Here is a 24,588-nt window from a genome sequence, read left to right as displayed (position 1 = left end):
CTAGCTTTGTATATTTCCTCAAAGGTACATATACTAATGTGTATTTCAGAATATATGCTTATTAAAAATAAAAACAGAAAAACATTCCTAGAACATTCGCCATAAAGGATTCTGGCTTTCTGATCCTCCAATAAGAAGAATCAAGAACTCACCTTCAAGTTTTTTAAGCAGTAATTCTATCACAGATAAAGCTTCTGTTCTCACAGATGAGTAGGTCTTATTTTCTAAGAAGAAAATCAAATAGCTCACATTATTTTATATGCCTTACAAACTGAACCTCCAAGATTAAGCTAGTGTTGCTGCAAGAAAGATATTTAGAAATTACAAATTCAGGGAGAGATAACATCTGTTCTTAAGTAAGCTTCACTTTGCTCATTACCATCAAATACTTAAAATGTGTTATATGTCCATATATCTTCTTTAAAAAAACTGTCACACAAATATACCAATCATCACAACAAATGGCAATATTAAAGAACCCATTTTAGAAGAGAGAAATCAAAGGACACTACCTTTGAGGACACTACCTCAAACACAGAGTTGTCTTCACATGATGCCTAAGAAAGGTCTTTAGGTTTGTATGACTTGCGCATTTTATCAGAGAACATCACACAACCCCGGACGGTTAAGGGCAATCAGGGACACGACAAAGACTAGTGTCTTAGCTGCCGGTTTTTTATTCAAAAGAATGCTACTTCCAAGAGGTGCAACTGAAACAGGCTTCCCTGGTGTCTATTCTAGTCACAGCATCTAGTTCAGAGTGAAACTGTCTACCAAAAAAATTAATACACAACCATACCTGAGGCAAGGAAAGCACAATATGAGCTTATAACATCCTTTTTATGCTACTAAGTATAGAGGTGCCTAAAGGGATGACAGTGACCTGCCAATAAGACATAGGAGTCAGTTTAAAGGAGCCAAATCTGGAACAATCTGAGCAAGGTTAATTATAAACCAGGGGAGGGGGCACAAATCAGTACTGCTAACAGATTATAAAGAGGTAAGTAGAGGTGGGATCTTTTTACAAGAGGATGCCAACTGCCAAGTGGCAGATAGTGAAGAAACTGCCAGAATTGGAAAATCACACTAGTAAAAATTGGTTCAGGGAAAAACCATCGATGCATGCTAAGTCTAAAGAGGGTATTTTGAAGAGAAGCAGTGTATCTGCATGGTCTTCGGGTAACTGCTCTCTCTGCTGGTTAGACACAGTTTAGAAGAGGAGTGGAGCATCTGGTCTTAAAGAGTCTTCCCACAGACAGCTAATCAGACACAAGGGAGAAAAATAGTAACTATATAATAAAGAAAACTGAGTAGTACCTTAACCAGGTAATCAAAATTAACATCACCAAGCAGGGCAGATGAACACTATGTGCCTCTTGAGGAGAGAGGACACAGCATCACTTTCAGAGTATCCCAGCTGGGAACTCCTAACCTGGATCTAATCATGAGGAAACATCAAACAAACACCAAATGAGAAACATTCTAGTTAAAAACAGGAGGAAGGGCTTTTCTTCAAAATTGTCCATGTCATGTGAGATAAAGGAAGGCTGAGGAAGTGTTCTAGATTCAAGGAAACTTGAAAAAGACGGACAGCTAAATTCAATAAATGATCTTGGATGCCTTGCTGAAGGGGAGAGGGGAAAGTCTACAAAAGATCATTGTTGAATCAAACGGAAACCTGAAATATGAATGGTAAAAATCTGATTAAACTCACTGCATCAGTGTTATCCTACCTACAGCTGTTACCTGTACTGTGGTTGTAACAGGAGGGCACACTGAAGAACCCAGGAGTAAAGGGTGTGACATCAGCAATATACTGTCAAATGGTTCAAGTAAAAAAGATATGTATACAGAGGTACAAATGATGAAGTAAATGGGACAAAATATTAACAGGTGATTTCAGGTAAAAGATATACAGGTATTATATGTACTATTACTGCAACTTCTCTGTAAGTTTGAAATTATTTCCAAATAAAAGTCAAAAAAATTCTTATCACAAATATATTCCTAATCTAGGGGTTAAAAATCCTAAATTACAGTTCTAGATTAATATACCACAGTGTCGGCCGCCCAGGTGGCTCAGCAGTTTAGCGCCACCTTCAGCCCAGTGTGTAATTGTAGAGACCGGGGATCGAGTCCCATGCTGGGCTCCCTGCATGGAGCCTGCTTCTCCCTCTGCCTGTGTCTCTGCCTCTCATGATTAAATAAAGAAAATCTTTTCAAAAAAAAAAAGGATTAAAAAAAGAATATATATATATACACACACACACACACACACACATACATACACCACAGTCTGGGGACACATGTCAAGTATATGAAGTAGTTCATCAGCTGTTCCATAAATCTAGCTCCTAGCAGAAGGGAGGGAGTATCTGAAGCTTCACTTCTTGAGGTTTAAAATTAGGACAAGTTCTTAACAATCTCAGTTCACCACACTCACCTAAAGAATATGTGATTGATTTACAAGTTTCAAGGAGAATTTCAGCCAAAGCCTCAGGATCTGCATGTTCTTCTTCCAAAAGCATTAATCTATAGAAATCAAAAAGCAAGATACAAATTGGAAGCTACTCAGAAACACTCCAAAACCTGTCTGGCACAAACAATTTCTATCTGCATGCATCACTTTATAATGTCACTTCAGTTTTTCAGTTCTAAGATTTAAAAGAATTCCATTGATCAGCCATAAAATGCTAGGGGGGGAGGGAAGGAGGGAGGGAGAGCCAAACAGAGGACTGAACTATGAAGAAAATTACCCCTGAAAAAAGGCATTCATTGACTGCAGGACTCCGAGCTGCACTTGCCACGTGCTCAGTTTTAGCCGTTCACACATCAGCTTGCACAGCTCCCGACGGTAACACCCTGGGGAAAACAGACAGAATGGTCCAGAGCGGGACAGCAAGTGTGCAGGAACAAGGGACAGAGCAGGTGAGGGACACAGGAAGGGAGGACAGAGAGAAATTGGAGCAGAAAAGGAAATAGGGACAGAGAAAGGAGAGCGGGAAAAAAATAAAATTACAAATGCCTTTAATTAAAGCCATGAAACCTCAAAAAAACTTGAGCATGACTTTGCACCCAATTCCCAAGTTTCCCTGATGAGGATCATCCCCCACCACCCCCTTAAAGGGTCCTACATAACAGTTCATAAATGTTCCTTCTCCAAGGAACTAACACAGAATCTTAATGACACTACCTGTCAGGTACCCCAAGTGATCGCCAAAGAAAGCAGAACTCTGGAGGCAGAGAACACAACTCTGGACACTCACAAGCTTCTGCACAGGGCAGGCTTATCATGAGGCAAAACACTTTATTCCAAACATGTTATACCAACTGTACTTGTTATAATTATATAATTAATATTATGCTAACTGATGAAAAGGAGTATAAAACTCAACAAAGCACTCATTCCTTAAATGCTGCAAAATTTAGTAAGGTTCACAAATGTAAAATTGCATGGTGGTAAAAGTCAAGAGCTTTGCACTTATTTCCTAAGAGACTGTAAGTTCTTTTTCTGCTCTAAAGAAACAGAACCCAGAAATTATAGATGCCATGTTACAAGTAAGATATACACAAGAAGCCAATATGGAACAGTTAACCTCTCAAAGGCCATGGCCCGCCCCTCAATGCATATGAGTGGGCATTCCTACACCTTATATGAAAATAAACCACTTTGTGTGTGTATGTCTGCTGGCGTTTCCATAGAATTCCCTACTTTATTTAACCTTTCTACCTATCAAGAAAAGTCAGGAGTCCTAATGGTATCAAATAAAGTGGGCTTCAGCTGTAGTCCTCAACATGATACCAAGAAATAAGACCATTTAACAAATCTCCGTCTTTCAGAAAGTCCTTCCAATACAGAGCAAATACTGGATAACGCTCACACAAAAACCAGCAAGGCTCAGAGACAGCCTTAAATCTGAGTTTAGACATATCCAATCCCGAAGGACCAGCAATGCTCTGGATAATGTTTGAGAATACAGATGTTCAGCAGGGTACACAGCCAGCACGAGGTGAACTTAGGAGCTGCATCGTCCCGAGTCTAAGGCCCTCAGAACTAACTACAACCTAAATCAATAACCAAGGTTTAGTAGTTATTTACTTAATCCTTTGGAAATATACATTCAATTTAAAAATCTCTCAGAAAGTTTCTTCGTGAAATACAGATTTCACTTGTTTACTGAAGATCTGGAAACAAAGGTCTTTAATTTCAAGATAAAAAGAACCCACTCATACAGATTCCTCACAACAGAGCATTTAGAGTAACAGAATTCTTTTAATGGCCAAACTATCTACATAAAATTTACCATGATTGTTATAGGTTGAACTGTGTCCCCCAAATTCACAGGTCGAAGTCTCAATGCCAGCGTACATCAGAATGTGACTGTACCGAAAGCCAGGCATGGGGTCTTTATTTTATTTTATTTTTAAATTTTATTTTATTTATTTATGATAGGCACACAGTGAGAGAGAGAGAGAGGCAGAGACACAGGCAGAGGGAGAAGCAGGCTCCATGCACCGGGAGCCTGACGTGGGTTTCGATCCCGAGTCTCCAGGATCGCGCCCTGGGCCAAAGGCAGGCGCCAAACCGCTGCGCCACCCAGGGATCCCTGCATGGGGTCTTTAAAGAGGTCATCAGGGTGGGCCCTAATCCAGTCTGACTGGTGTCCTTCTAAGAAGGGATTAGGTCACAGACACTGACAGCCATTTACAAGCCAGAGAGAGAGGTTTCAGGAAGAAGCCAACACTGCCAACACCTTAATCTCAGGCTCCCAGCCTCCAGAACCATGAAAAAAATCATTTTTGTTGCTGAAGCCACCCAGTCAGTGGTGCTCTGTTATAGGAACAGCCCTCACCAACCAGACACAGTAGTCAGAGATCACCTGCTAAGGTAGGAGTGCAATTTACACTGGATTCGTACTACTCATCAGTCAAGCTCTATAAGAAATAGTAATTATAATCTGTCGCAAAGAACATCCTCTCCCACTCAGTAACCTATGGTTACAGCACTTCTTCAAATGTAGTTTCTGTGCTTACGTTGGGTCTCCACATTTCGGGGCCAGGCTTTGCCCAGGCTCTCAAAGGCTCCCAGCAGACACTCCAGCTGCAGCTCCTTTTCCTTCTCATTCTCATCTTCATTTTTGGTTGTCCGAACACCAGTGCTTTCAGGTGAATTCTAGGACGTATTATTAAAGCAAAGGAAAGCAAAATTTATTTTCCCTCAAAATTACAGGTATACTACAAAACAATCACGGTGCCAGAGGAGGAGATGTTAACCAAGAATTAAATGCGAAATTCTCTAGCATGGGTTTTCCTGTTTGTAAAAGGAATTTGTTACAGAAATACTATACCTCTCTAATGAATTTGGAAAATCCTTTAAAGGAATCTGTTAGGAAAGGTGACCCCCCCCCAAAAAAATACCATAAGTACACTTATTTTAAGTATAACATAAAAAGTATAACATTTAAGTAGAACATAAAAAGTCTTGCATTAGAATCATGGGATTAAAGATCCAAGAATTTGGTAATCATCTAAATCCAAACTCTTTCTTAATAAGAAAGGAAAATGAGCTGAGAAGTGACTCATCCAACTAGCTGGTGATATCATCAATTTAAAACACAAGTCTCCCAAATCCACATACAATCATTATGTAACAGAAATAATTTAAACAGCCTTTTAGTGAAACAAAACTGCAGATTAGCAGCAATACAAGAAATAAAAGTTATAAAGTATTTCATGTTTCACAAAAAAATAAATGATAAACCACAACCTTCTTTCCCTGACCAAGTGCCTAACCTTTAAAAATGAGGATTTCATTTTCCAAATGAAACCAAAGTATTTTTGATCAAAGTCCCTCAATATATGACAGAGACAATTAGCAGTGACACACCGAGCCCTGTGTACTCACTCTAGGATGCCTGGGGTGCCTTCTGCACACGCTTAAAAGGCAAAGCACATCATCACTACATCAGAGACTGTTCATTCGCTCCAGCATTCACTCCTGGAGCTCACTCACAGCCCCCACAGCCTCGAGCTTCCCGGCATGCAGGTTGAAACCCGTGCAATAAACTCCTCTTTCGGCTCTGTTTACAAAAACCACTCACTCTGTCCTCCTGCCACAGAGGGCAAATGGAAGCCTAGAGGACGCCTTCCCTAGCCTCCCACACAGCAGGGTGCGGCTACCTGGCTGGGGACTGGCCAACGGAACAGAAGGGAGAGTGCCACGCAGCTCCAAGAATGTCCAAGAATTCTCCCCGAGAGAGAACAGACGTGCCTACTTGGACCATTCATCCTTTCTTCACTCCTCTGCCATCACTGCTTGGAAGGCAGTTACACCACGGACCACCGCGACAGTGGCCTGTTGCCCGCACTGCAGGGACTAGCAGCTGTGAAGAGCCAGAACCCCTAAACTATTACCTGGCAGACAAACGTCTATCTTGTTTGAGGCCACGATATTTTGGGATTTTCTGCTATTTGCAGCCACACTAATCCTAGTAAAATTTGTAAACAGAATACCAGGAAAACCTTCCTACCTTTTCTTTCCTTTTTAAATTTTAGTTCTTAAGTATAAAGGAGACCTGAGAGGATACGGGCAGGTGATCATTACCTTCTTGATGAGAGGTATGACAATGTCAGAAAACTCCTGGAATCTGTCTTCTTTGGTGGCCTTCAAGACATCTGCCGCACAGCTGATTGCTACGATCTTGTACTTAAGATTCTCTTTGCAACACTCCTTCAGAACAGCCTGGAGAATTTCATTTGTGCTGGGTTGATTGGGCACAGGCTTTTCCAGCTCTGCACTACAGGATCCACAAAAACATCAGGACAGTTAATAAAGACTTCAGCTTTCAGGTTCAGTTTAAGAAATGGCATCTTCACTGAAAGAACATTTACCTGCACGCTGTCACCACACAGGCAACGGCTTTCAACAGCTCTTCCTACAGGGTTGAAAGATGAGGGAATGCTGTTAAGAACACGTGTGTCATTTACATTCTATGCACTCTGACTACATTACCACAGGAATACTTAATAATCATGATGACAAAAATTAACCAGAGTCATTTTACTATTTAACGAGCACGTCCACAGAGTTTTAGTCCAAACCACAAAAGCAGGACAAGTGTCTTCATCTCCATTTCATAAAGCCTAGAGACCTGACTTGCCCAACGTCAACAGGTGGACGTGTCATTCACGGAATTCTGATTCCCAGTCCAACACTTCCTCTACAGCACTGTGCTGGCCACTACTGACTGTGACATCAAGCAGATCATGATATACTACCACAATCTCACCTTCCCACTGAGTGTTCACTTATAGTTATCCCACCGCCACCTCTGTGTATAATGTGACTAATTCATAGGCTTCAGAAATGGGCACCCTCAGCTCCAAATTTAGACATAGCTAGCTAGCCTTGCTACTCAATTTCACATGTGTCCAACCCTGATCTGTTTATAGGGTCAACAGGGACAAAATGGCGACCAAGTGATTAAGACTTCTCTTAGAAAGCTAAACATGATACATAAAAATCAATCCCCAGCATTACTATTACAATCCCCGTGTATTCAAAAACACACAGGGTTACACTCTGATGACATAGCATATGTAAGCAGGCAAAGTTTACCCAAAGCTTCCCACTGGCTAGGAAATCTGGTTCACAAAAACAATCCATCTGACATCCCACAAAACCAGATTCTACTTTTTAAAGAAAATGAAAGATGAAATCATAATCCTTTAAAGGATACCTTAAATTTAACTGGGCATGAATGGTTCCTTTACCTTTCCTGCCCATGTTCTTCCAGCTAGGCCTTGCAGTAATGCGGTCAGTATCATTCCCAGATATGGAGGTACTAGGGAGCTGGTTTGTTTTGCAATTGATGCCATGGCAATTGCACCCTGGGCTTTCATTTTCCAGGACTGAGACTGCAAAGCCTTCTGGGTAATGGTAATCAACTCCTGCAGGTATAACCGAATGCCACCAAAGGAACCTAGGTTATGGAAAGCAAAATTAAAGCAACTTTTAAGTGACAAAAAAAATTAATCAGCTTTTCTTTTCCAAATCTGAAAAAAAAGTCAGTGACCATCAGCGGTAATTCCCAATGGTTAGATCACACCACTCTCTGAAAGAGGGTAGTGCTGTGATACATCTTTACAGCAGCAGAACTTTACAAACTTGAATATGTCACAGAAGGGTGTCATGGTCGTCATCTGTTTATACATGTGAAGGTAAAGTATGGAATGAAGAAGCATCACTCTAAAATAATACCCTAAGACAACATAAAATCACCACTCATTCATTCCCAACTCAAGTCAGTAAAGCTCTTCTTTGCTTGGGCAGAGGTTCTGCTCTGTCGCATGGGCAGCAATCAGGGAGGAGAGAGAAGAGCCGAGTATCAACCTTGAGAATGCAGCAATTTGGATAGGCTTAAAACCAGACAGGACACATGCTGTTAAGGTCCTGGGAAAGTAACTATCGGAGTTTTATAAATGAAAAATAGGAGTAGAAACTCCAGCTGTGGTTGAATTCACAGGCGCTGTTTACTAACCAGGTACGTTTTCCTGCCACACTTCAGTCCATAAGTCACACTCTTCTTTCTCTGACTTCTCCTCATCAGCGATTTCATGCATGCCCAGAAATGCCAAAGGCAGCACTTCTTTGGCATGGTTCTTCAGTACATCAGGGCTGTACCGTCCAATAGCATGGACGGTCAAAGCACAAGAGGTCTTATAGACAGGTTCTAAAAAGGAGCAGAAATACAATAATCTTTATGATACTTACTGTTGTTAGGATAACTGATCTAAACAGATTGCTCAGCTTGCACCACAGTAAAACAAATCAGTAAAATCAATCAAATTCTCCTAGAAAAAGCACATAATATCACAGAAGGCAAGAGCTGATTTGTATCGTTTTACTATATTGTTAACAACTAAATTAAAAATAATAAAAGGGCGCCTGGGTGGCTCAGTCCAATTCTTGATTTCAGTTCAGGTCATGATCTCAGGGTCATGAGATGGAGCCCCACCCTGCATCCGGCTCCTCACTCAGCATGGAGTCTGCTTCTCTCCCTCTCCCCTATGCTTCCTCCCGCTCACACACTCTCTCGAGCATGCTCTCTCTCTAAAACAAATAAATCTTAAAAAGAGAGAAGAGAAGAGAAGAGAAGAGAAGAGAAGAGAAGAGAAGAGAAGAAGAGAAGAGAAGAGAAGAGAAGAGAAGAGAAGAGAAGAGAAGAGAAGAGAAGAGAAGAGAAGAGAAGAGATCAGTGAAGCATCTGCCTGTGGCTTGGGTTGTGATCCCAGAGTCCTGGGATCAAGCCCTGCATCGGGCTCCCTGCTCAGAGCGGAGTCTGCTTCTCCCTCTTCTCCCCACTCATGCTCTCTCTCGCTAACTCTCTCTCTCAAATAAAATAAATAAAATCTTTTAAAAAAATAATAGAAAATAAAAGGGTACCTTCTTTCTCCATGTACCAGCCATTGAGCTTCTGCAGGAGTTTCTCAGTGCTGCTATCCCGCGAGGTCTGAAAACAAAAACAATCCCTATTTATTTCTTTATAGTTATCAAAGTATAATTACTTTATTAAATAAGAAATTCAACTCACCCGAACTAAATGGCCCATGGCAAACGCACAAGATTTCTGAATTACACTGTTCCGATCTGTCAAGCCACTAAGCAAAGCACTCATAAGTTTACCTATCAGAAATAATGAAGAAAAACCCGATACTTGGTTGACCAAATGTTCTTCTCTAGTTCCAGGATCCAAACAAACTTAACTCTGCAACTTAACTTATTCCACGCTAGTTTAGAACCCTTGTATGTCACATGTGTAATATTCACTTATTCCTTTCACCCGATATAAAATTAAACACTAATCTGTGTCTAGAATATTCTGGGCTAAGTTGTAAAAATTAAGAGGTAAGTATATAAAGTTCATTAGCCTTATATGGGAGTCAATCCAAAAAGAGAGAAATACTGACGTAAAGTTAGGTATAAATGGTAAACAAATCCTACAAAATGGCAGATACATTCACCTCCCTATAACCAGTAAGAATTAATCCAATATTTTTAAAATAGGAACACTTGCTAAACTTGATCATCCCTGCACCTCCTGCATGTGACAAAGAAACAAAGGTAGAAGGGGGAGTTTAAAGGGAGAAAAACCATACGGAAGATCACAAGTGTGTCTGAATGATATTTAATTTTTTTAAAAACCTTGTCACACAAGACATGGCCATACCAAAGTATCACCACACATGATTTTGACAAACTCACCTGAGTAAGGTGTTAGGTCCTGAGGACACTGAGTAGTTAATGACACAATGACACTGGCACAGCCTCCCTACAGGGTTACAAAGGCAAAGGTCTAAATTTGATGGTCACAATGGTCTCTCAAACCCTTTGTCTTATGTGTCAATGATTTAAAGATGAGAAATATATGAAGCCTAACAGTCCCTGCAGGATTCAATCTCGAAAGAGGAAGGTCCTTTTTTAAATTAGCAATGCAAAGATTTTCTTTCAAGGCTTCCAGCAGAAAGATGTGTGCTCTCAGACATGCTACAGGTAAGAAAGAAAACTGAATCTTTTGGGATGGTCACATAGGTCATCTTAGCCATCCTTGTTCTAACATTTCCAATTCTAAAAATTTAATCAGGGATCCCTGGGTGGCGCAGCGGTTTGGCGCCTGCCTTTGGTCCAGGGCGCGATCCTGGAGACCTGGGATCGAATCCCACATCAGGCTCCCGGTGCATGGAGCCTGCTTCTCCCTCCGCCTGTGTCTCTGCCTCTCTCTCTCTCTCTTTGTGACTATCATAAATAAATAAAAAATTAAAAAAAAAATAAAATAAAAATAAAAATTTAATCAAAGGAAATAGCTTCAGATGTGTCCAAAGACATTCATCACAATGCTTTAATATCGAAACAGCTGAAAACCAATCAGATGTTCCTTGATGGACTAAAATAAATGATGCTACAGCCACACGACAGAGTACCCGATAGCCATTAAAAAGGATGGTGTAGCAGACACATACGTGCACAGAAAAGAGACTGGAAGAAAACACTGTGGAATAGAAACAGCAATTACATCTGGGTGCTAAACTTAATGGACAATCTTTAACTTTTTCCTGATCTATAAATGCTAAATTTTTAAATACAAGTATTAATTTTGTCAGGAGAAAAACTAAGAGTTGGCTTTTAAAGTGTGGAGACAGAGTTTGACCCTTGAAAGATCTTGGAGAGGAAGACATTTTTCTAGCCAAATACCTGTTGGCCTCTGTGAAAATGCTAATCACCACCTAAAACCACCGGTTCCTAATACCTACATGAGCATTTCCATTAATAACTGATTGTGGCGAGGACCCAAAGGGCATGTACGTGGCAACCAGGGGACAGAAATGAACCCAGTAAAAAAGTCAGACACTATTTATTGAATAAGTCACAGGTTTTCTATTCTGAGTGAGTTACATATTTTAAGTTATTAGTGCAACCAGAGAAACAAAATGGTTAATGTAAAATATTATTAATTTTAGAGAGAAATATGAATTTCAAACATGATGGCAGTTATATTTTTATGGCCCCAACTAAAGGAGATGCAAATTCCTCTTGTGAAAAATACACTTACTTACCTTAGTTCCAAGACCCACACCACTTCTGATCAATTCACATAATCTAGGAACGAGCTCACCCAGCACCGACACGTCAAGATATTGCAGGCACTTTGGGAAAAGAATAAACATAAGGTTAACCTTAGAAACCTTAGAAAATGATGAAGTCAACTACTACATCATCAATTAAAAGCTGCCATGTCAAGTATGTACACACTGGATTTGACATGAAAAACTGCTGGTTTCATTTTGCACTGATTTCAACATAAAAAACATCATTTTACTACAAAGAGAAAAACCATTCGTCAGTAGTTCAACATTAAAAACAAAACAAAAATTGGGGCACCGGGGTGGCTCAGTTGGGAAGCGCCCGACTTAATTCTTGCTCAGGTTATGATCTCAGGGTCGTGAGACCGAGCCCTGAGTCTGGCTGGCTCTGTGCTCTACATGAAGTCTGCATGTCCCTTCTCCGTCCCCTCTGTACCTCCCCCAGCTCACATGCTCTCAAAAAAATAAAAATCTTTTTTAAAAAAAAAATCATGAAAACACTGACTTACTAAAGAAGAAAATACATTATGACTCCCTAAGAAGAAAGGATTTCTCTGGGCCTATTCTTCCCCTTTACTAATCTCTGTTTTTTAAACCAGACTAAAGAAGATTAGTCTACCAGAGACTAATCACTACCAGAGATTGGTGTAAAAAACAGAGATTAAAACTGACCTTCCACGGGCCTGCTCTACCAAACCATCTTAGTAAAGTCAACTTCTTAGTTGAATTTGCTATACTATGTTTTTAAAAAATGCAATGACATCTATTCTATCATTAATGAGCATATCTGTAAGGTGTTTGCTAATCATTCCTATTTAAGATTTCTTTTCCCCTCAATAATCCTTAGACCAAATTTTGGTGACAATCAAGGCACTAAAAAATATCTTCTTGGGGTGGCTCAGCAGGTTAGCGCAGCCTTCAGCCCAGGGTATGATCCTGGAGACCCGGGATCGAGTCCCATGTAGAGCTCCCTGCATGGAGCCTGCTCCTCCCTCTGCCTGTGACTCTGCCTCTTTCTCTCTCTCTCTCTCTCTCTCTGTGTGTGTGTGTGTGTGTGTGTGTGTGTCTTTCATGAATAAATAAATAAAATCTTTAAAAAAAAAATCTCTTGTCCAGCCTTACGATCTGCTTAAGAAAACAATTTCCAATTAACTCATGAGTTGTCAGTTATACTCCAGGGTATGCACAGCAGAGCTGGCTCTAGACTTTAGAGACCCCTAGTCCCAGACTCCAGGATGTTTAGAATTTAGAACCTCAGTGCCAAGCAGCTCTTTTCTACAAATCCCTTCTTACTACTTCTTACTACCTCAACATTTCAACATTGCTCAGCTCTCTTTCCCTATTTTTTATGCTGCCTACCCTCACTGAATATCTCCAGCTTACACCTTCCTAGGTCCTCCCAAAGACAATGCTCAGGCAGAGACAACTATGTGAACCTTTCTAAACAGGTAGGCCAAAGGCATATAAATAGATTTACAGAGAAATCTTTTAATACACTGTTCTTCTATGTAACACAAATCTGGACTAATAGATTCTAGTATTTGAAAAATGATTTATTCCATTTAGTAATCTAGAAGAAAAAAAGAATTACACTAAGAAAAAAGTGGAGTCCATAGCAGCTTGACTCATCCCGTAAATCTCTATTTCACGTAACTGGCTGTGAAGAGAGAAAAACTGTACCCTAAGATAAGAAAATAAACCAACTTTCTTATTACATTAGGCACTGACCATGTTGATTGTTTCCATCATGGGAGAGGACTTGGCAGCACTGAGTCGAGCACTATCCATCGCAGCCTGAGGACACAAATTCACGTCACTCAGCATCAATTAAGAAGAACCCCCCCACACACCCAAAATGGGGCTTTACTTCTAGAAGAAAAAATTTTTAATAATATATATAATAAAGCAAGGTCAAATATAAGTCCAAGTCTAACTTCTTTTGAACTGCATTCAACAATTACCTATAGAGGCAGCACCTCACTGCAGGTGAGAAGTTCAGACAATAGTTAGAAATTAACTGCAGTTAGAAATTAACACAGTATGGCGCTGTCATCGGCCTTCCTGAACCTCATGTTCTCCATCCACTAAATAAGGAACAGGCTAAATAAATTTCCATCTAAGGTTTTGAAAAATTGTATCTAAGCAATAAAAAAATACATTTATTGCTTTAACTTTGTAAAGAGTCTTCATATCTACAAAGGTATGTCAGTCTAACAATGGCGCTAGCAAGAGAGGCAAACTAACCATACATAGTAATGAGCAAAGGCTGGCCTAGAGAAGTGACTAGCTGAAGGCTGCAAGTTTGGGCTAGACCTTGTTTCCTAATTCTGAGCACAGGTTAACACTTGTGGGAACCTAGGAAGGACAAGTCCACTGTTGAAAAGGAAAGAATGATGAATAAGAAGAAACAGCAACATGAGAGGCAAAGGGAAAGAGCCAGTTTAGCCAAAGTAAAAACCAAACAGCAAACTGAGAGAAAGCATTGGCAATGTACATGACAGAGGTGTGACGGTCCTAATAAACAGAGACCTACGTAAAAACATCAACAAGTACCAAAAGAGGCATGGAGTAAAACAGACCATTCACACAATGTAAGTGACTAACACAGTACGGTAAGACGATGGGCAGCACTAGTACCAGGAAGGTGCAAATCAGAACAATGAGATTCCTGCTTATCAGACTGATGCTATTCAACGCTGGCAAAGGGGTGGAGGAAACAGAAGAGGAACAACCCTTGATGGTGCATAATCTAACAAAAATCTTAAACGACCTCACTGTAGAATACTATTAAAAGGAATGGAACAGCTCTACCTACAGATATGATATACTGTTAATAACAAAAAGCAAATTGTAGAACATTCATAGTCTATTTTTAAACCAGTGTGTGTGTTTGGGTTTGTAGCCTAGGACTACACAGGAGTTTCAAAACAGATCTCGAAGACTGCTGATGGTGGGTACCTTCCAGAAATGATACCACACCAGTAGCGGAGAGGGGACTCCTAGGGGATTACTTTCTATCCTTCTGCATTATTTTTTCACAGTAAATGTTTCATCTACAATTTTTTAAAAGAACTTTGATCAGTTGAGGCAACTACAGTATATATGAAAAGCGGAATAATTCTGGACGCTGCTAAAGTCTAGATACAAATCCTCTTTACTTGTAGAGCAGGAGTGGTCTACTTTGAAAGCGTAAAACCAACCCCTAAAAAAATAAACAAATATGTACAAAAAACTGGAAATGCATTTTTGGAATGGAAGTGTTAATTTTTATCCAATTCACAAAACAGGATGCAAACCTTCCTCGTGCTCCCTCCTACCCCTAGAAAAATACATTTCATGTAGTCATGGGAGCCGAGTTATTTCAAGCATGGTGAAACTATCATTCGAGTCACGGCGTTTGTCTGAGGACACTGGAAAGCTTGTTCCAATGGAACTCAGTACCTTAGCAAGGCTTTTCCTCCTTGATACTCACCAAGATGTCTGTGCTACCAACTCACCTTTTCTTGGTCTGTAGCCCGAAGGCTCAAATAATTGAGAACTTGGGGTTCCAGTACACTTAGGGATTCCAACAGAGCTGGGATGAGTTTCGGTGCATGTGGTTTCAGCATGGCTCCTGCACTTTTGCTAATCTTCACAAGGGTGTTAATGCTACAGACACAGAGAACACAACTCCTAAGTCCTTTTGACAAAAGCTAGAAGCTCTACAAATCTAATCATGAGGACCTTTTGTAGTTTATTGTATTAGGAATACATTCACATGGATGCAATATCTGGTCTTAGCGCTATTTTTTTCTTTACTTTGTATTATAGAAATTTTTGAGCATATGTGAAAGAAGAGAAAATCACAAATTAAATTCTATATATTCTCTACTCAGTTCAGCTATTTGCAACTTTTGACCAATTTTGTTTCATTTTATCTCCTCCATACATACAAGGACACTTCCCCCCTACATATCACATTATCTTGAAGTATCCCCTAACTAAACTTCAGTATATGCCACTAAGAGGTGAGAATTATTTACTATAATCAAAATACCACTTTTATGCCTAGAAAATACTAATTTTTTTCATATAATCTGATATTCAAAATTCCTTGTTTCACAAATGTCTTCAAGAGTTGATTTGTTTTAAACTCAACACCCAAGAAACAAACAATCCAATCATGAAATGGGCAAAAGACATGAAGAGAAATCTCACAGAGGAAGACATAGACATGGCCAACATGCACATGAGAAAATGCTCTGCATCACTTGCCATCAGGGAAATACAAATCAAAACCACAATGAGACACCACCTCACACCAGTGAGAATGGGGAAAATTAACAAGGCAGGAAACAACAAATGTTGGAGAGGATGTGGAGAAAAGGGAACCCTCTTACACTGTTGGTGGGAATGTGAACTGGTGCAGCCACTCTGGAAAACTGTGTGGAGGTTCCTCAAAGAGTTAAAAATAGACCTGCCCTACGACCCAGCAATTGCACTGTTGGGGATTTACCCCAAAGATTCAGAGGCAATGAAACACCGGGACACCTGCACCCCGATGTTTCTAGCAGCAATGTCCACAATAGCCAAACTGTGGAAGGAGCCTCGGTGTCCATCGAAAGATGAATGGATAAAGATGTGGTTTATGTATACAATGGAATATTACTCAGCCATTAGAAATGACAAATACCCACCATTTGCTTCAACGTGGATGGAATCGGAGGGTATTATGCTGAGTGAAGTAAGTCAATCGAAGAAGGACAAACAGTGTATGTTCTCATTCATTTGGGGAATATAAATAATAGTGAAAGGGAATATAAGTGAAGGGAGAAGAAATGTGTGGGAAATATCAGAAAGGGAGACAGAACATAAAGACTCCTAACTCTGGGAAATGAACTAGGGGTGGTAGAAGGGGAGGAGGGTGGGGGGTGGGGGTGAATGGGTGACAGGCACTGAGAGGGACACTTGACGGGATGAGCACTGGGTGTTATTCTGTATGTTGGTAAATTGAACACCAATAAAAAATTAATTTATTAAAAAAACAAAAAATAAAAAATAAATAAATAAATAAAGAGTTGATTTGTTGGGGGGTGCCTGGGTGGCTCAGTCAGTTAAGTGTCCAACTCTTAATTTTGGCTCCGGTCATGATCTCTCGGGGTTGTGAAATTGAGCCCTGCATCAGGCTCCTCACTGGGCTTGAAGCTCACTTAAGATTCTCTCTCTCCCTCTCCATCTGCTCCCCCCTCAAAAAAAAATAAGAAATGAAAAAATAATAATACGTTGGTTTGTTAGAATCGGATCCAGAGTCCACCTACATATCGCACATTGCAATTTACTGTGTTTCTTAAATCCTTTTTAACAATGTCATCCCTCCTCTTTTTTCTCATAATTTATTTGTCCTCAATAACTATTCCAATGGTGTCATTTAACATGTTCCTCTATCTCTTATACAGAACTTCAGGCTAAATCAGATTCAGGTTCAATTTTTTTTTTTAACATGAATTTTTTCTAGGTGGTGGTGTATATCATCACATTAGGATGCATGTAATGTTTGCTTATTCGTTTTTGTGCTATTAAGAATGATTAGTGAATTCAAGTTTGGTTGGCTTGACCATCCATTTAAAGTTTCCCAACAACCTTTGAGCAGTGGATTTAGAAGCCACTAATGATCTTTACTTAATATTATTTTATGGAGAACAGCAAATCAGTAATATCATTTTTATTATTCCTTTGCCTTTGTTATGTGAATTCTTAAAAAATAAAAAATTAAAAAAAAAAAAAAACAAGGTAGCCCAGGTGGCTCAGTGGTTTAGCGCTGCCTTCATCTCAGGGCCTGATCCTGGAGACTCGGGATTGAGTCCCACATTGGGCTCCCTACATGGAGCCTGCTTCTCCCTCTGCCTGTGTCTCTGCCTCTGTGTGTGTGTGTGTGTGTGTGTGTGTCTCATGAATAAATAAATAAAATCCTTAAAAAAAAATAAAAATAAATTTAAAAATAAAAAATAAGAAAAAACAAAACAAAAACAACCTTTGGGGCACCTGGGTGACTCAGTCAATTGAGTAGCCAGCTCTTGGTTTCAGCTCAGTCATGATCTCAGGGTCCTGCGATCCAGCCCTGGACTCTGCACTGAGTGGGGAGTCTGTTTTAGGATTCTCTCTTCCTCTGCCCCTCTCCCTGCTTGTAAGCTCTCTCCCTAAAATTAATTAATTTAAACAAAACACCTTTCCTCATCAACTATTAGTAGTAGTATGAAATAGTTACTATTAGTATGAAATACTGGTGGTACTACTAATTGACCTAATTTTAAGAGTGAAATAAAATGATGGATAAAATTCCTAGCTAGGACTCTAGTTTAAAAACAAACAAACAAAAAATATAAACTAGAATCCCTCACTGTTGAATTTTACAAAATAGCCATATATGCCTAAACATGTAAGTGTATTTTTTAATATTCCATTGTTGCAGGTGGTACAGTTTATTTTTAACTTAGTAACTGGTGAAATATTACTAAATGATAAAACCAATAATAAACCTCCCAAAGACCTGTGGCATAACAGAAAGATGTGCTTGCTGGGGGCAGAGGCTGATGGCACCACAACAACACACCTTACACAAAGTCAAGGCCGAACAGCAGGATGCGGTCCAAAGCAACGTCCCCATGATAATGTTTCTGTGAAAATGTTCTGCCTCAGAGCTTTTCACCAAATGCTCCTGAGTCACTTCAATGGATTCCCCTCAACTCATTCTCTCCATATTTCCAAGAATCTAACACTCAGAGAAACACCATTTCTGCTGAATGGCTAGGAACTAAGGAAATCCATTCATTTTATCAGCTGATTCAAACCTGAGAGCTCGAACTTCTGTCACAGGACTCATCATTCCTTTGTCCAGAAGGCAAGGTAGAAGGACAGCAATGGTTCTCTGGCCAGCTGCTCCTTTGGCAGGGTCACACATTTTCACACAAACCTGACATACACAGAGCATGGAAATTAGTAAAACTGACCTCTTCTTATCCAATAAAGCATTCATCAAACACAATACTTTCTACTTCCCACAGCCATAGAAAAGAATAAGTAAATCAACTTTCTATGACACTTCAGGGAAAAACAGAAAAAGAGTTCTCTGCCAATAACAGGGAATTGGATAATGCCTTCTACTATCTACAGTTCGGTCTTCTCATTTGTAAGACATGGAATGGTTGAAAATAAAGTGAGAAAATGCACTTCTGGACTCTGCAGAAGCATTAAGGTATTATCACCATCATTAACTTTGGGTGGCAGCATAACACAGTGATTAGGAACACAAATCAAGAATAAGAAACACTTGGATTTAAAATCTGTTTTTACTACTTACTAATGATGTGATCTATGGCAAGTTATATAGTTAGAATGTAGAAGTCCCTGAAATACCACAAAATCAAGTTCAAGTAAAAAACTAGTTGTAAAAAGCTTGCCAACCCCATCTGCAAGGCAGATGAATACGAAACCACAGCAACAGTAAGAGGTGAGGTAGATGTGGCTTGAACTAAATGAGTAATGTGTTCTTCAGGGTCAAGTGAAAGTCATACTTTATGCAAAGGCCCAAAGAAGCTGACCATATAAAGAGACCAGACACGCACTATGCTAAAAATACTAGTATTCTAGCATAATGGCACCCAGTTCCCCATTCACTGTAAGAACACTGAACCATAACATGAAACCCATTACTTCATGTTGCTGCAACTCAATGTCTATTTATATGAGAAAAAATAAGTCATTGCTGTCCTGATCACAGGACAAAGCCCTGCCCCACTTCACTCCCAATATAAGATAAGAGTTTTCACCTTGCTCAGAGTTTTCAGAGCTAGTTCTGCAGCTTTCCGTACAGATTCCTAAAAATGAGGAAAGTATGGCATGATACCGATTACTTTTATTCCCATCCACCCCTCAATGTACATTTAAATGCCTCTGACTCTACACAGTTTAGTGAAAAAAAAATCCTACTTTCCATACCAGGTAAAAAAAATGGTGTTTTATTAGGTTCCCTGCCCATTAAGGAACATTTTATAATGGCAAATATTTTTTTCGGTATGACCTATTTTGACCTTACGAAAATATAGCTATCAAGTATAATAGCTTAGAGTGGGTGGAATAGTTGGTTAAGTGTCCAACTCTTAGTTTTGGTTCAAGTCATGATCTCACAGTTCTGAGATGGAGCCCCACTTGGGGCTCTGAGCTCAGCACAGTATGCTTGGGACCTTTGCTCCCTCCCCCTCTGCCCCTCCTTTTCCTTTTCTCTAAAAAACTAAATCTTAAAAAAAAAAAAGCAATACAGTTTAGAAACGAAATGTATTATAAATGCAAATATATAAATATCTCTGTGAGGATTCCAAAAGACTTTTAAAAATTTCTAATAAAGAAAAAAAAAGTAAAATTAAAGTGCCTAATTCTGATGGTGAGATATCAAAATATCTAAAATTTAGATTGCCCAGGAAAAAAAAAATCAAAAGACTTGGTCCCATTATTTGGAAATAACTGATCCAATTCATAAAACTCATCAGATAGAAGTTGTCTGAATTATTTCCAAACTGTTATCTGTCCTAATCAATAGCATCATGAAATAGCTAGTGAAAGAAAGGCTGTAGCGACCTTTAAGAAAAAGTCAATTCAGTTTAGATCTAAGGATACCCAACCTCACGAACACATCAAGACTGAAACTTTAGGAGAAAACTGTAGTCTCTTAAAATTGTCTAGAGAGTGAATTTTGAAACACCTCACATACATATTTCAACAATCCCAGTTAAAGTTATTCTATGAATGAAGGCAGACTTATGTCTATAATACCTTGATATCATCTTGCACCCGAAAAAGAGTTTCCCAAATTTCTGGAAGTTTATCAATGATGTCATCTAGGGGTCTTCCTCTCAATAAATCATTCAGCGCTAAACAGCTGAAAAATAAACAATTTGATTTTCAAGTTTATGATCAAGAAAGCTCAATCTTCTACTATGAAATATTCACACCAAATAAGAATATGGATTCTACCTACATTTCCAGTTCTTGGCACCTCACTCCTGGAGAGCAACGCCCATTCTCTCCTTGGTGCCTTAAATGCACCACAGGTATATAGCATTTACACTCATCAAATGTCTGTGACCCACAACTCTAACACAGCCTCTTAGAGAAAACATCATTTTTTATTTACTGGTGTACCCCCACATAGCACACTGACAAGTATGTAACAGGCAATGAAAAAATTACATATAAATATAGAAAAAAATGATACCCTACAAAGTCATGACAGTATCTATCTTGACGTCTACTAACTTAACAAGTGATCTTTTATGTCATATAAATTAAGACAATTTACATTAACCACTGCCTCGAGTTGGTTTTTTTTTTTTAGAACCTTAAAGATAACTGTCTAACCCAACTAAAAATATGTTTTTTAGTAACGCTAATTTATTTCTTTTGCATAAAGTATAAAGCTTGGAAACTTGAAGAAAAAAAAAACCAGTTGCATTTGACTAGTCTTGTATTTCCAAAAACAGTACCTGGATTCTCGAACTCGCCACATATTGCTGGTAAGGTTCTTAACCAAATCTTGAAGAATTTCCTTCAAATATTTATCCACCTAATGAAAGAAAAGGATAACATTTAAAATGTGAAATTTGGGGGTGCCTGGTGGCTCAGTTGGTTAGGTATCTGTCTTCAGCTCAGGTCATAACCTCAGGACCACAGGGAGCCTGCTTCTCCCTTTGCCACTCCCCTCACTTGTGTGCTCTTTTGCTCTCTCAAATAAATAAAAATTTTAAAAAATGTATCAGCAGTCAAGTTATTAATCTCTCAACTTTACTGACCATGTCTCTGTAGGTAACAGACTAAGCATCTCTAGACATCTTAGCCCACAAGTCTCTTCACACTCTGCTTGCTTGAGCCAGATCAAGAGCTGCCAGAAAGATCATTCTAAAATGCAAACTGGATTCTCTTGTCTTCCTCAGTACATGAGAATAAAATCCAACCACCCAACATAGATAAAAAAAAAAACCCACTGTGATTGATCTAGCTGCAAAGTTATTATGTACGCTCTTGCCTTTATGCCTTCATATATACTACCTCTCCCTATAATCCCCTTCCATCTCTTGCTTGCCTGGCTAATTCCTACTTGTCCTTCAAGATTCAAATCAGCCATCACCTCTGCAGAGAAGACTGGCCTACTCTCCCCTGTGTTCCCACAGCACCTTCTTAAGCATGTCATATCAGAATGTACATAACCACTCTGCTCCATCACACTGAGACCTCAACCAAGGACAGGGATAGCATTTCACTTATCTTCAAATCCCTGGTAACATGCAGTCTGGCACATCAAGAAGTATTACGACTGTTCAGAATGAAAGAGGATTGAATCTTTTAGCCTGTTTTCATTTGAATACACACTTAACAGTTTGGTAACAACAAATACCTTATGGTAGGCTCAGTTTTTAAACTGATCTTGGGGCGCCTGGGTGATTAAGTTGGTTAAGCATCTGACTTTGGTCAGATGATCTCAGGGTCTTGGGATCAAGCCTCATCGGGCTCTGCACTCAACAGGGAGTCTGCTTCCCTCCCTCTCCTTACCCCTTACTATGCCTGCTTGTGACTTCTCACTCTCTCTCTTATAAAGAAATAAATAAAATCTTTAAAACAAACAAACAAAAAAAAAAAAAAACCAAACTTAAGGCTTTTCCACTTTTACTCTTGTAAGTAGGAAAAGTTTTCTGATCTTCACTTATATGGAAGAAAACCAAGACAGGAAAGTAAATAACCCACCTAAGATTTAACAATAGTGATCTCATCCATACCATCTCATCTCTCCAGTGAGACAGACTGATCTCATCTATCACCTTTCACTCATAAGGAGATGATACATCTCGAGAGCGTCGGCCTGTGCACTGGACTCAATCTGTAAAGCCAACTGGCCTATTAGATCTTGACTGACCCAGTGGTACCAAATACTCTCCTCCTAGAGCCTTCAAAGCTCAATTCTCAAATGCCTATCACCAGAACAGGAGCACACTCAACCTGACACCAAACTGAAGAAGTGGAAAAGGCCACATTATGGAGAGACTGCAAAGATAAGGTAAGGATCAATTTACCTAAAGTGAACTATGAAGCCACTAAAGGATTTTAACCCAAAATGGCACAATCCAATTTTTTTTTTAATCACTCTTACTACTGATTAAATGAAGTAAGGCAAAGAGAAGAGAAAGATGACACACTGTTCACCAGGAAAGAATTACAGAAAGAAGAGAGTAGGTTCAAGAGATATTCTGGAAACAGAATCAACAGAATTTGCTACTAGATTCAATGGAAAGTAGGGACACAACAAACAAAATTCAAGATGACACCAAGTTTCCTGGCATGGGTAAATGGACGAATGCTGAGAAGAGAAGGGAAAGGCTGTTTTTTTTAAGTCCTGTCCTGGACATGTTAAGTCTAAGGTATTGTGAAACAACACCCAAGTGAAGATATCAAGCAGGCAAGTAGGTGTGCAAGTTAGGAACAAAAGTCATGTCTGAGCCAAAAGCATAAGAATGGAAACATCACAATTAACATGACATTTATATTCACTGGAATGGATGAGCTCAAAAGATAACACTGAGACAGTAAAAGGTACTCAGAGGCAAGCCCTGAGAAATCCCAATACCTCAAAGTGGAATCAAGTATGAGAAGCAGCCAGATACGAGAAAACCACATATGGTAATTGCCTGTTTCCTTGTCTGTCTCAACAAAGTGATCTCCTTGAAGGCAGAAATATGACCTGGTCTCCACGGTCTCGATAGTAACCTATCGACTCAGTGTTCTAATTGTGTGAATACACTGCCACTTCCTTAGCCAGCCATCCCATGGACATTTAGATTATTTCTATTTTTGAGATTTTAATAAATGTTGCCACAAGCATCTTTGACATCTTAAAAGAAGGGAGAAAGCAAAGAATGAAAGCAAGCTTGTTTGTTTAAACAAGTAAGTATACAAAGTAGAAAGGACGATGCGCACTGGGTTTAAATCCCATGTGTAATTTTGGACAAGGGTTCACAGATACTCACCGTTGATTTGTCAGTGACCAATGCATTCCAAATACTTGTCATGGCCTGTCTAATCCCCAGGTTAGGATCAAACTGATAACGATAAAGACGAGGAACTAGCTGAGGCAGAAAAGGAGCCAGCTGTTCTCCGGCTCTGGTGGCAATCACATTAAAACCAAAAGCAGCACCCTAAAAAGGTAAGAAGATAAAGTGACTCAGATACATCTACTGTGTTAAAATGTTAACATATTAAATATATGAAGATCACAAAGTTCTCTCTCCCAAACTTGTCCCTGAATAGAATCTGATATATTAGGTGTCCCAGCTTTACCAGACATGTGGTAGTCTGGCTCTCTCTAATCCCAGGCTTCTGAAAACACACTGCGTTATCAGTTAGTTGCCACTCTCTGCCAAAGCATCAGGCTTGATTTCAGAAGTAAAAAATAAAAACCGGGATCCCTGGGTGGCTCAGCGGTTTAGGGCCTGCCTTTGGCCCAGGGCATGATCCTGGAGACCAGGGATCGAGTCCCACATCAGGCTCCCTGCATGGAGCCTGCTTCTCCCTCTGCCTGTGTCTCTGCCTCTCTTTCTGAGTCTCTCATGAATAAATAACTAAAATCTTTTAAAAAAAAAAAAAAATAAAAATAATAAAATAAAAACCATCCAGTGATAGCAACTTACCTTCCTAGAGTTCCACATTGCATGATGGTTGGCTAAATTCATAAATTTATATACCAGATCTGGCTGACTAAGATCACTTGCCAGAGAACAGAGCTCCTTGTAAGTAGAGAGGCCCTGGCTTGGAAACAAACAAAAAAGCATACAATTATTATTTCTTTGCCCCCAGCCTAGTGAAAGTTACACCATCAATATTACCAGAACATTTTAAAATTATGTTTGCAATCTTATCACCACACAGGAA

At 39.5% G+C, this 24,588-nt stretch overlaps 1 protein-coding gene across 9 annotated transcripts in view; it reads right to left on the bottom strand.

Moving 5' to 3' along the window:
- Positions 1 to 24,588, bottom strand: part of ECPAS (Ecm29 proteasome adaptor and scaffold) — a 101,189-nt gene that overhangs the window by 1,677 nt on the left and 74,924 nt on the right. For all 9 annotated transcript variants that reach the window (XM_041761244.1, XM_041761243.1, XM_041761246.1 and 6 more), the window contains 20 exons: positions 24,348 to 24,465; positions 23,688 to 23,855; positions 21,156 to 21,235; positions 20,446 to 20,551; positions 19,446 to 19,493; positions 18,468 to 18,589; positions 15,138 to 15,288; positions 13,369 to 13,434; positions 11,614 to 11,703; positions 10,265 to 10,331; positions 9,594 to 9,685; positions 9,446 to 9,512; positions 8,541 to 8,732; positions 7,774 to 7,982; positions 6,892 to 6,935; positions 6,605 to 6,797; positions 5,035 to 5,173; positions 2,757 to 2,862; positions 2,444 to 2,532; positions 153 to 224 (listed from right to left, as the gene is read on the bottom strand). In XM_041761244.1, coding sequence (XP_041617178.1) covers positions 153 to 224; positions 2,444 to 2,532; positions 2,757 to 2,862; positions 5,035 to 5,173; positions 6,605 to 6,797; positions 6,892 to 6,935; positions 7,774 to 7,982; positions 8,541 to 8,732; positions 9,446 to 9,512; positions 9,594 to 9,685; positions 10,265 to 10,331; positions 11,614 to 11,703; positions 13,369 to 13,434; positions 15,138 to 15,288; positions 18,468 to 18,589; positions 19,446 to 19,493; positions 20,446 to 20,551; positions 21,156 to 21,235; positions 23,688 to 23,855; positions 24,348 to 24,465 — 2,219 coding nt within the window. The remainder of the gene's footprint in view (positions 1 to 152; positions 225 to 2,443; positions 2,533 to 2,756; positions 2,863 to 5,034; positions 5,174 to 6,604; positions 6,798 to 6,891; positions 6,936 to 7,773; positions 7,983 to 8,540; positions 8,733 to 9,445; positions 9,513 to 9,593; positions 9,686 to 10,264; positions 10,332 to 11,613; positions 11,704 to 13,368; positions 13,435 to 15,137; positions 15,289 to 18,467; positions 18,590 to 19,445; positions 19,494 to 20,445; positions 20,552 to 21,155; positions 21,236 to 23,687; positions 23,856 to 24,347; positions 24,466 to 24,588) is intronic.

Source organism: Vulpes lagopus, chromosome 7 (genome assembly GCF_018345385.1).
Source record: "Vulpes lagopus strain Blue_001 chromosome 7, ASM1834538v1, whole genome shotgun sequence".
In the NCBI taxonomy this organism is placed as follows: Eukaryota; Metazoa; Chordata; class Mammalia; order Carnivora; family Canidae; genus Vulpes; species Vulpes lagopus.
This window is presented reverse-complemented; position numbering and strand designations above follow the sequence as displayed.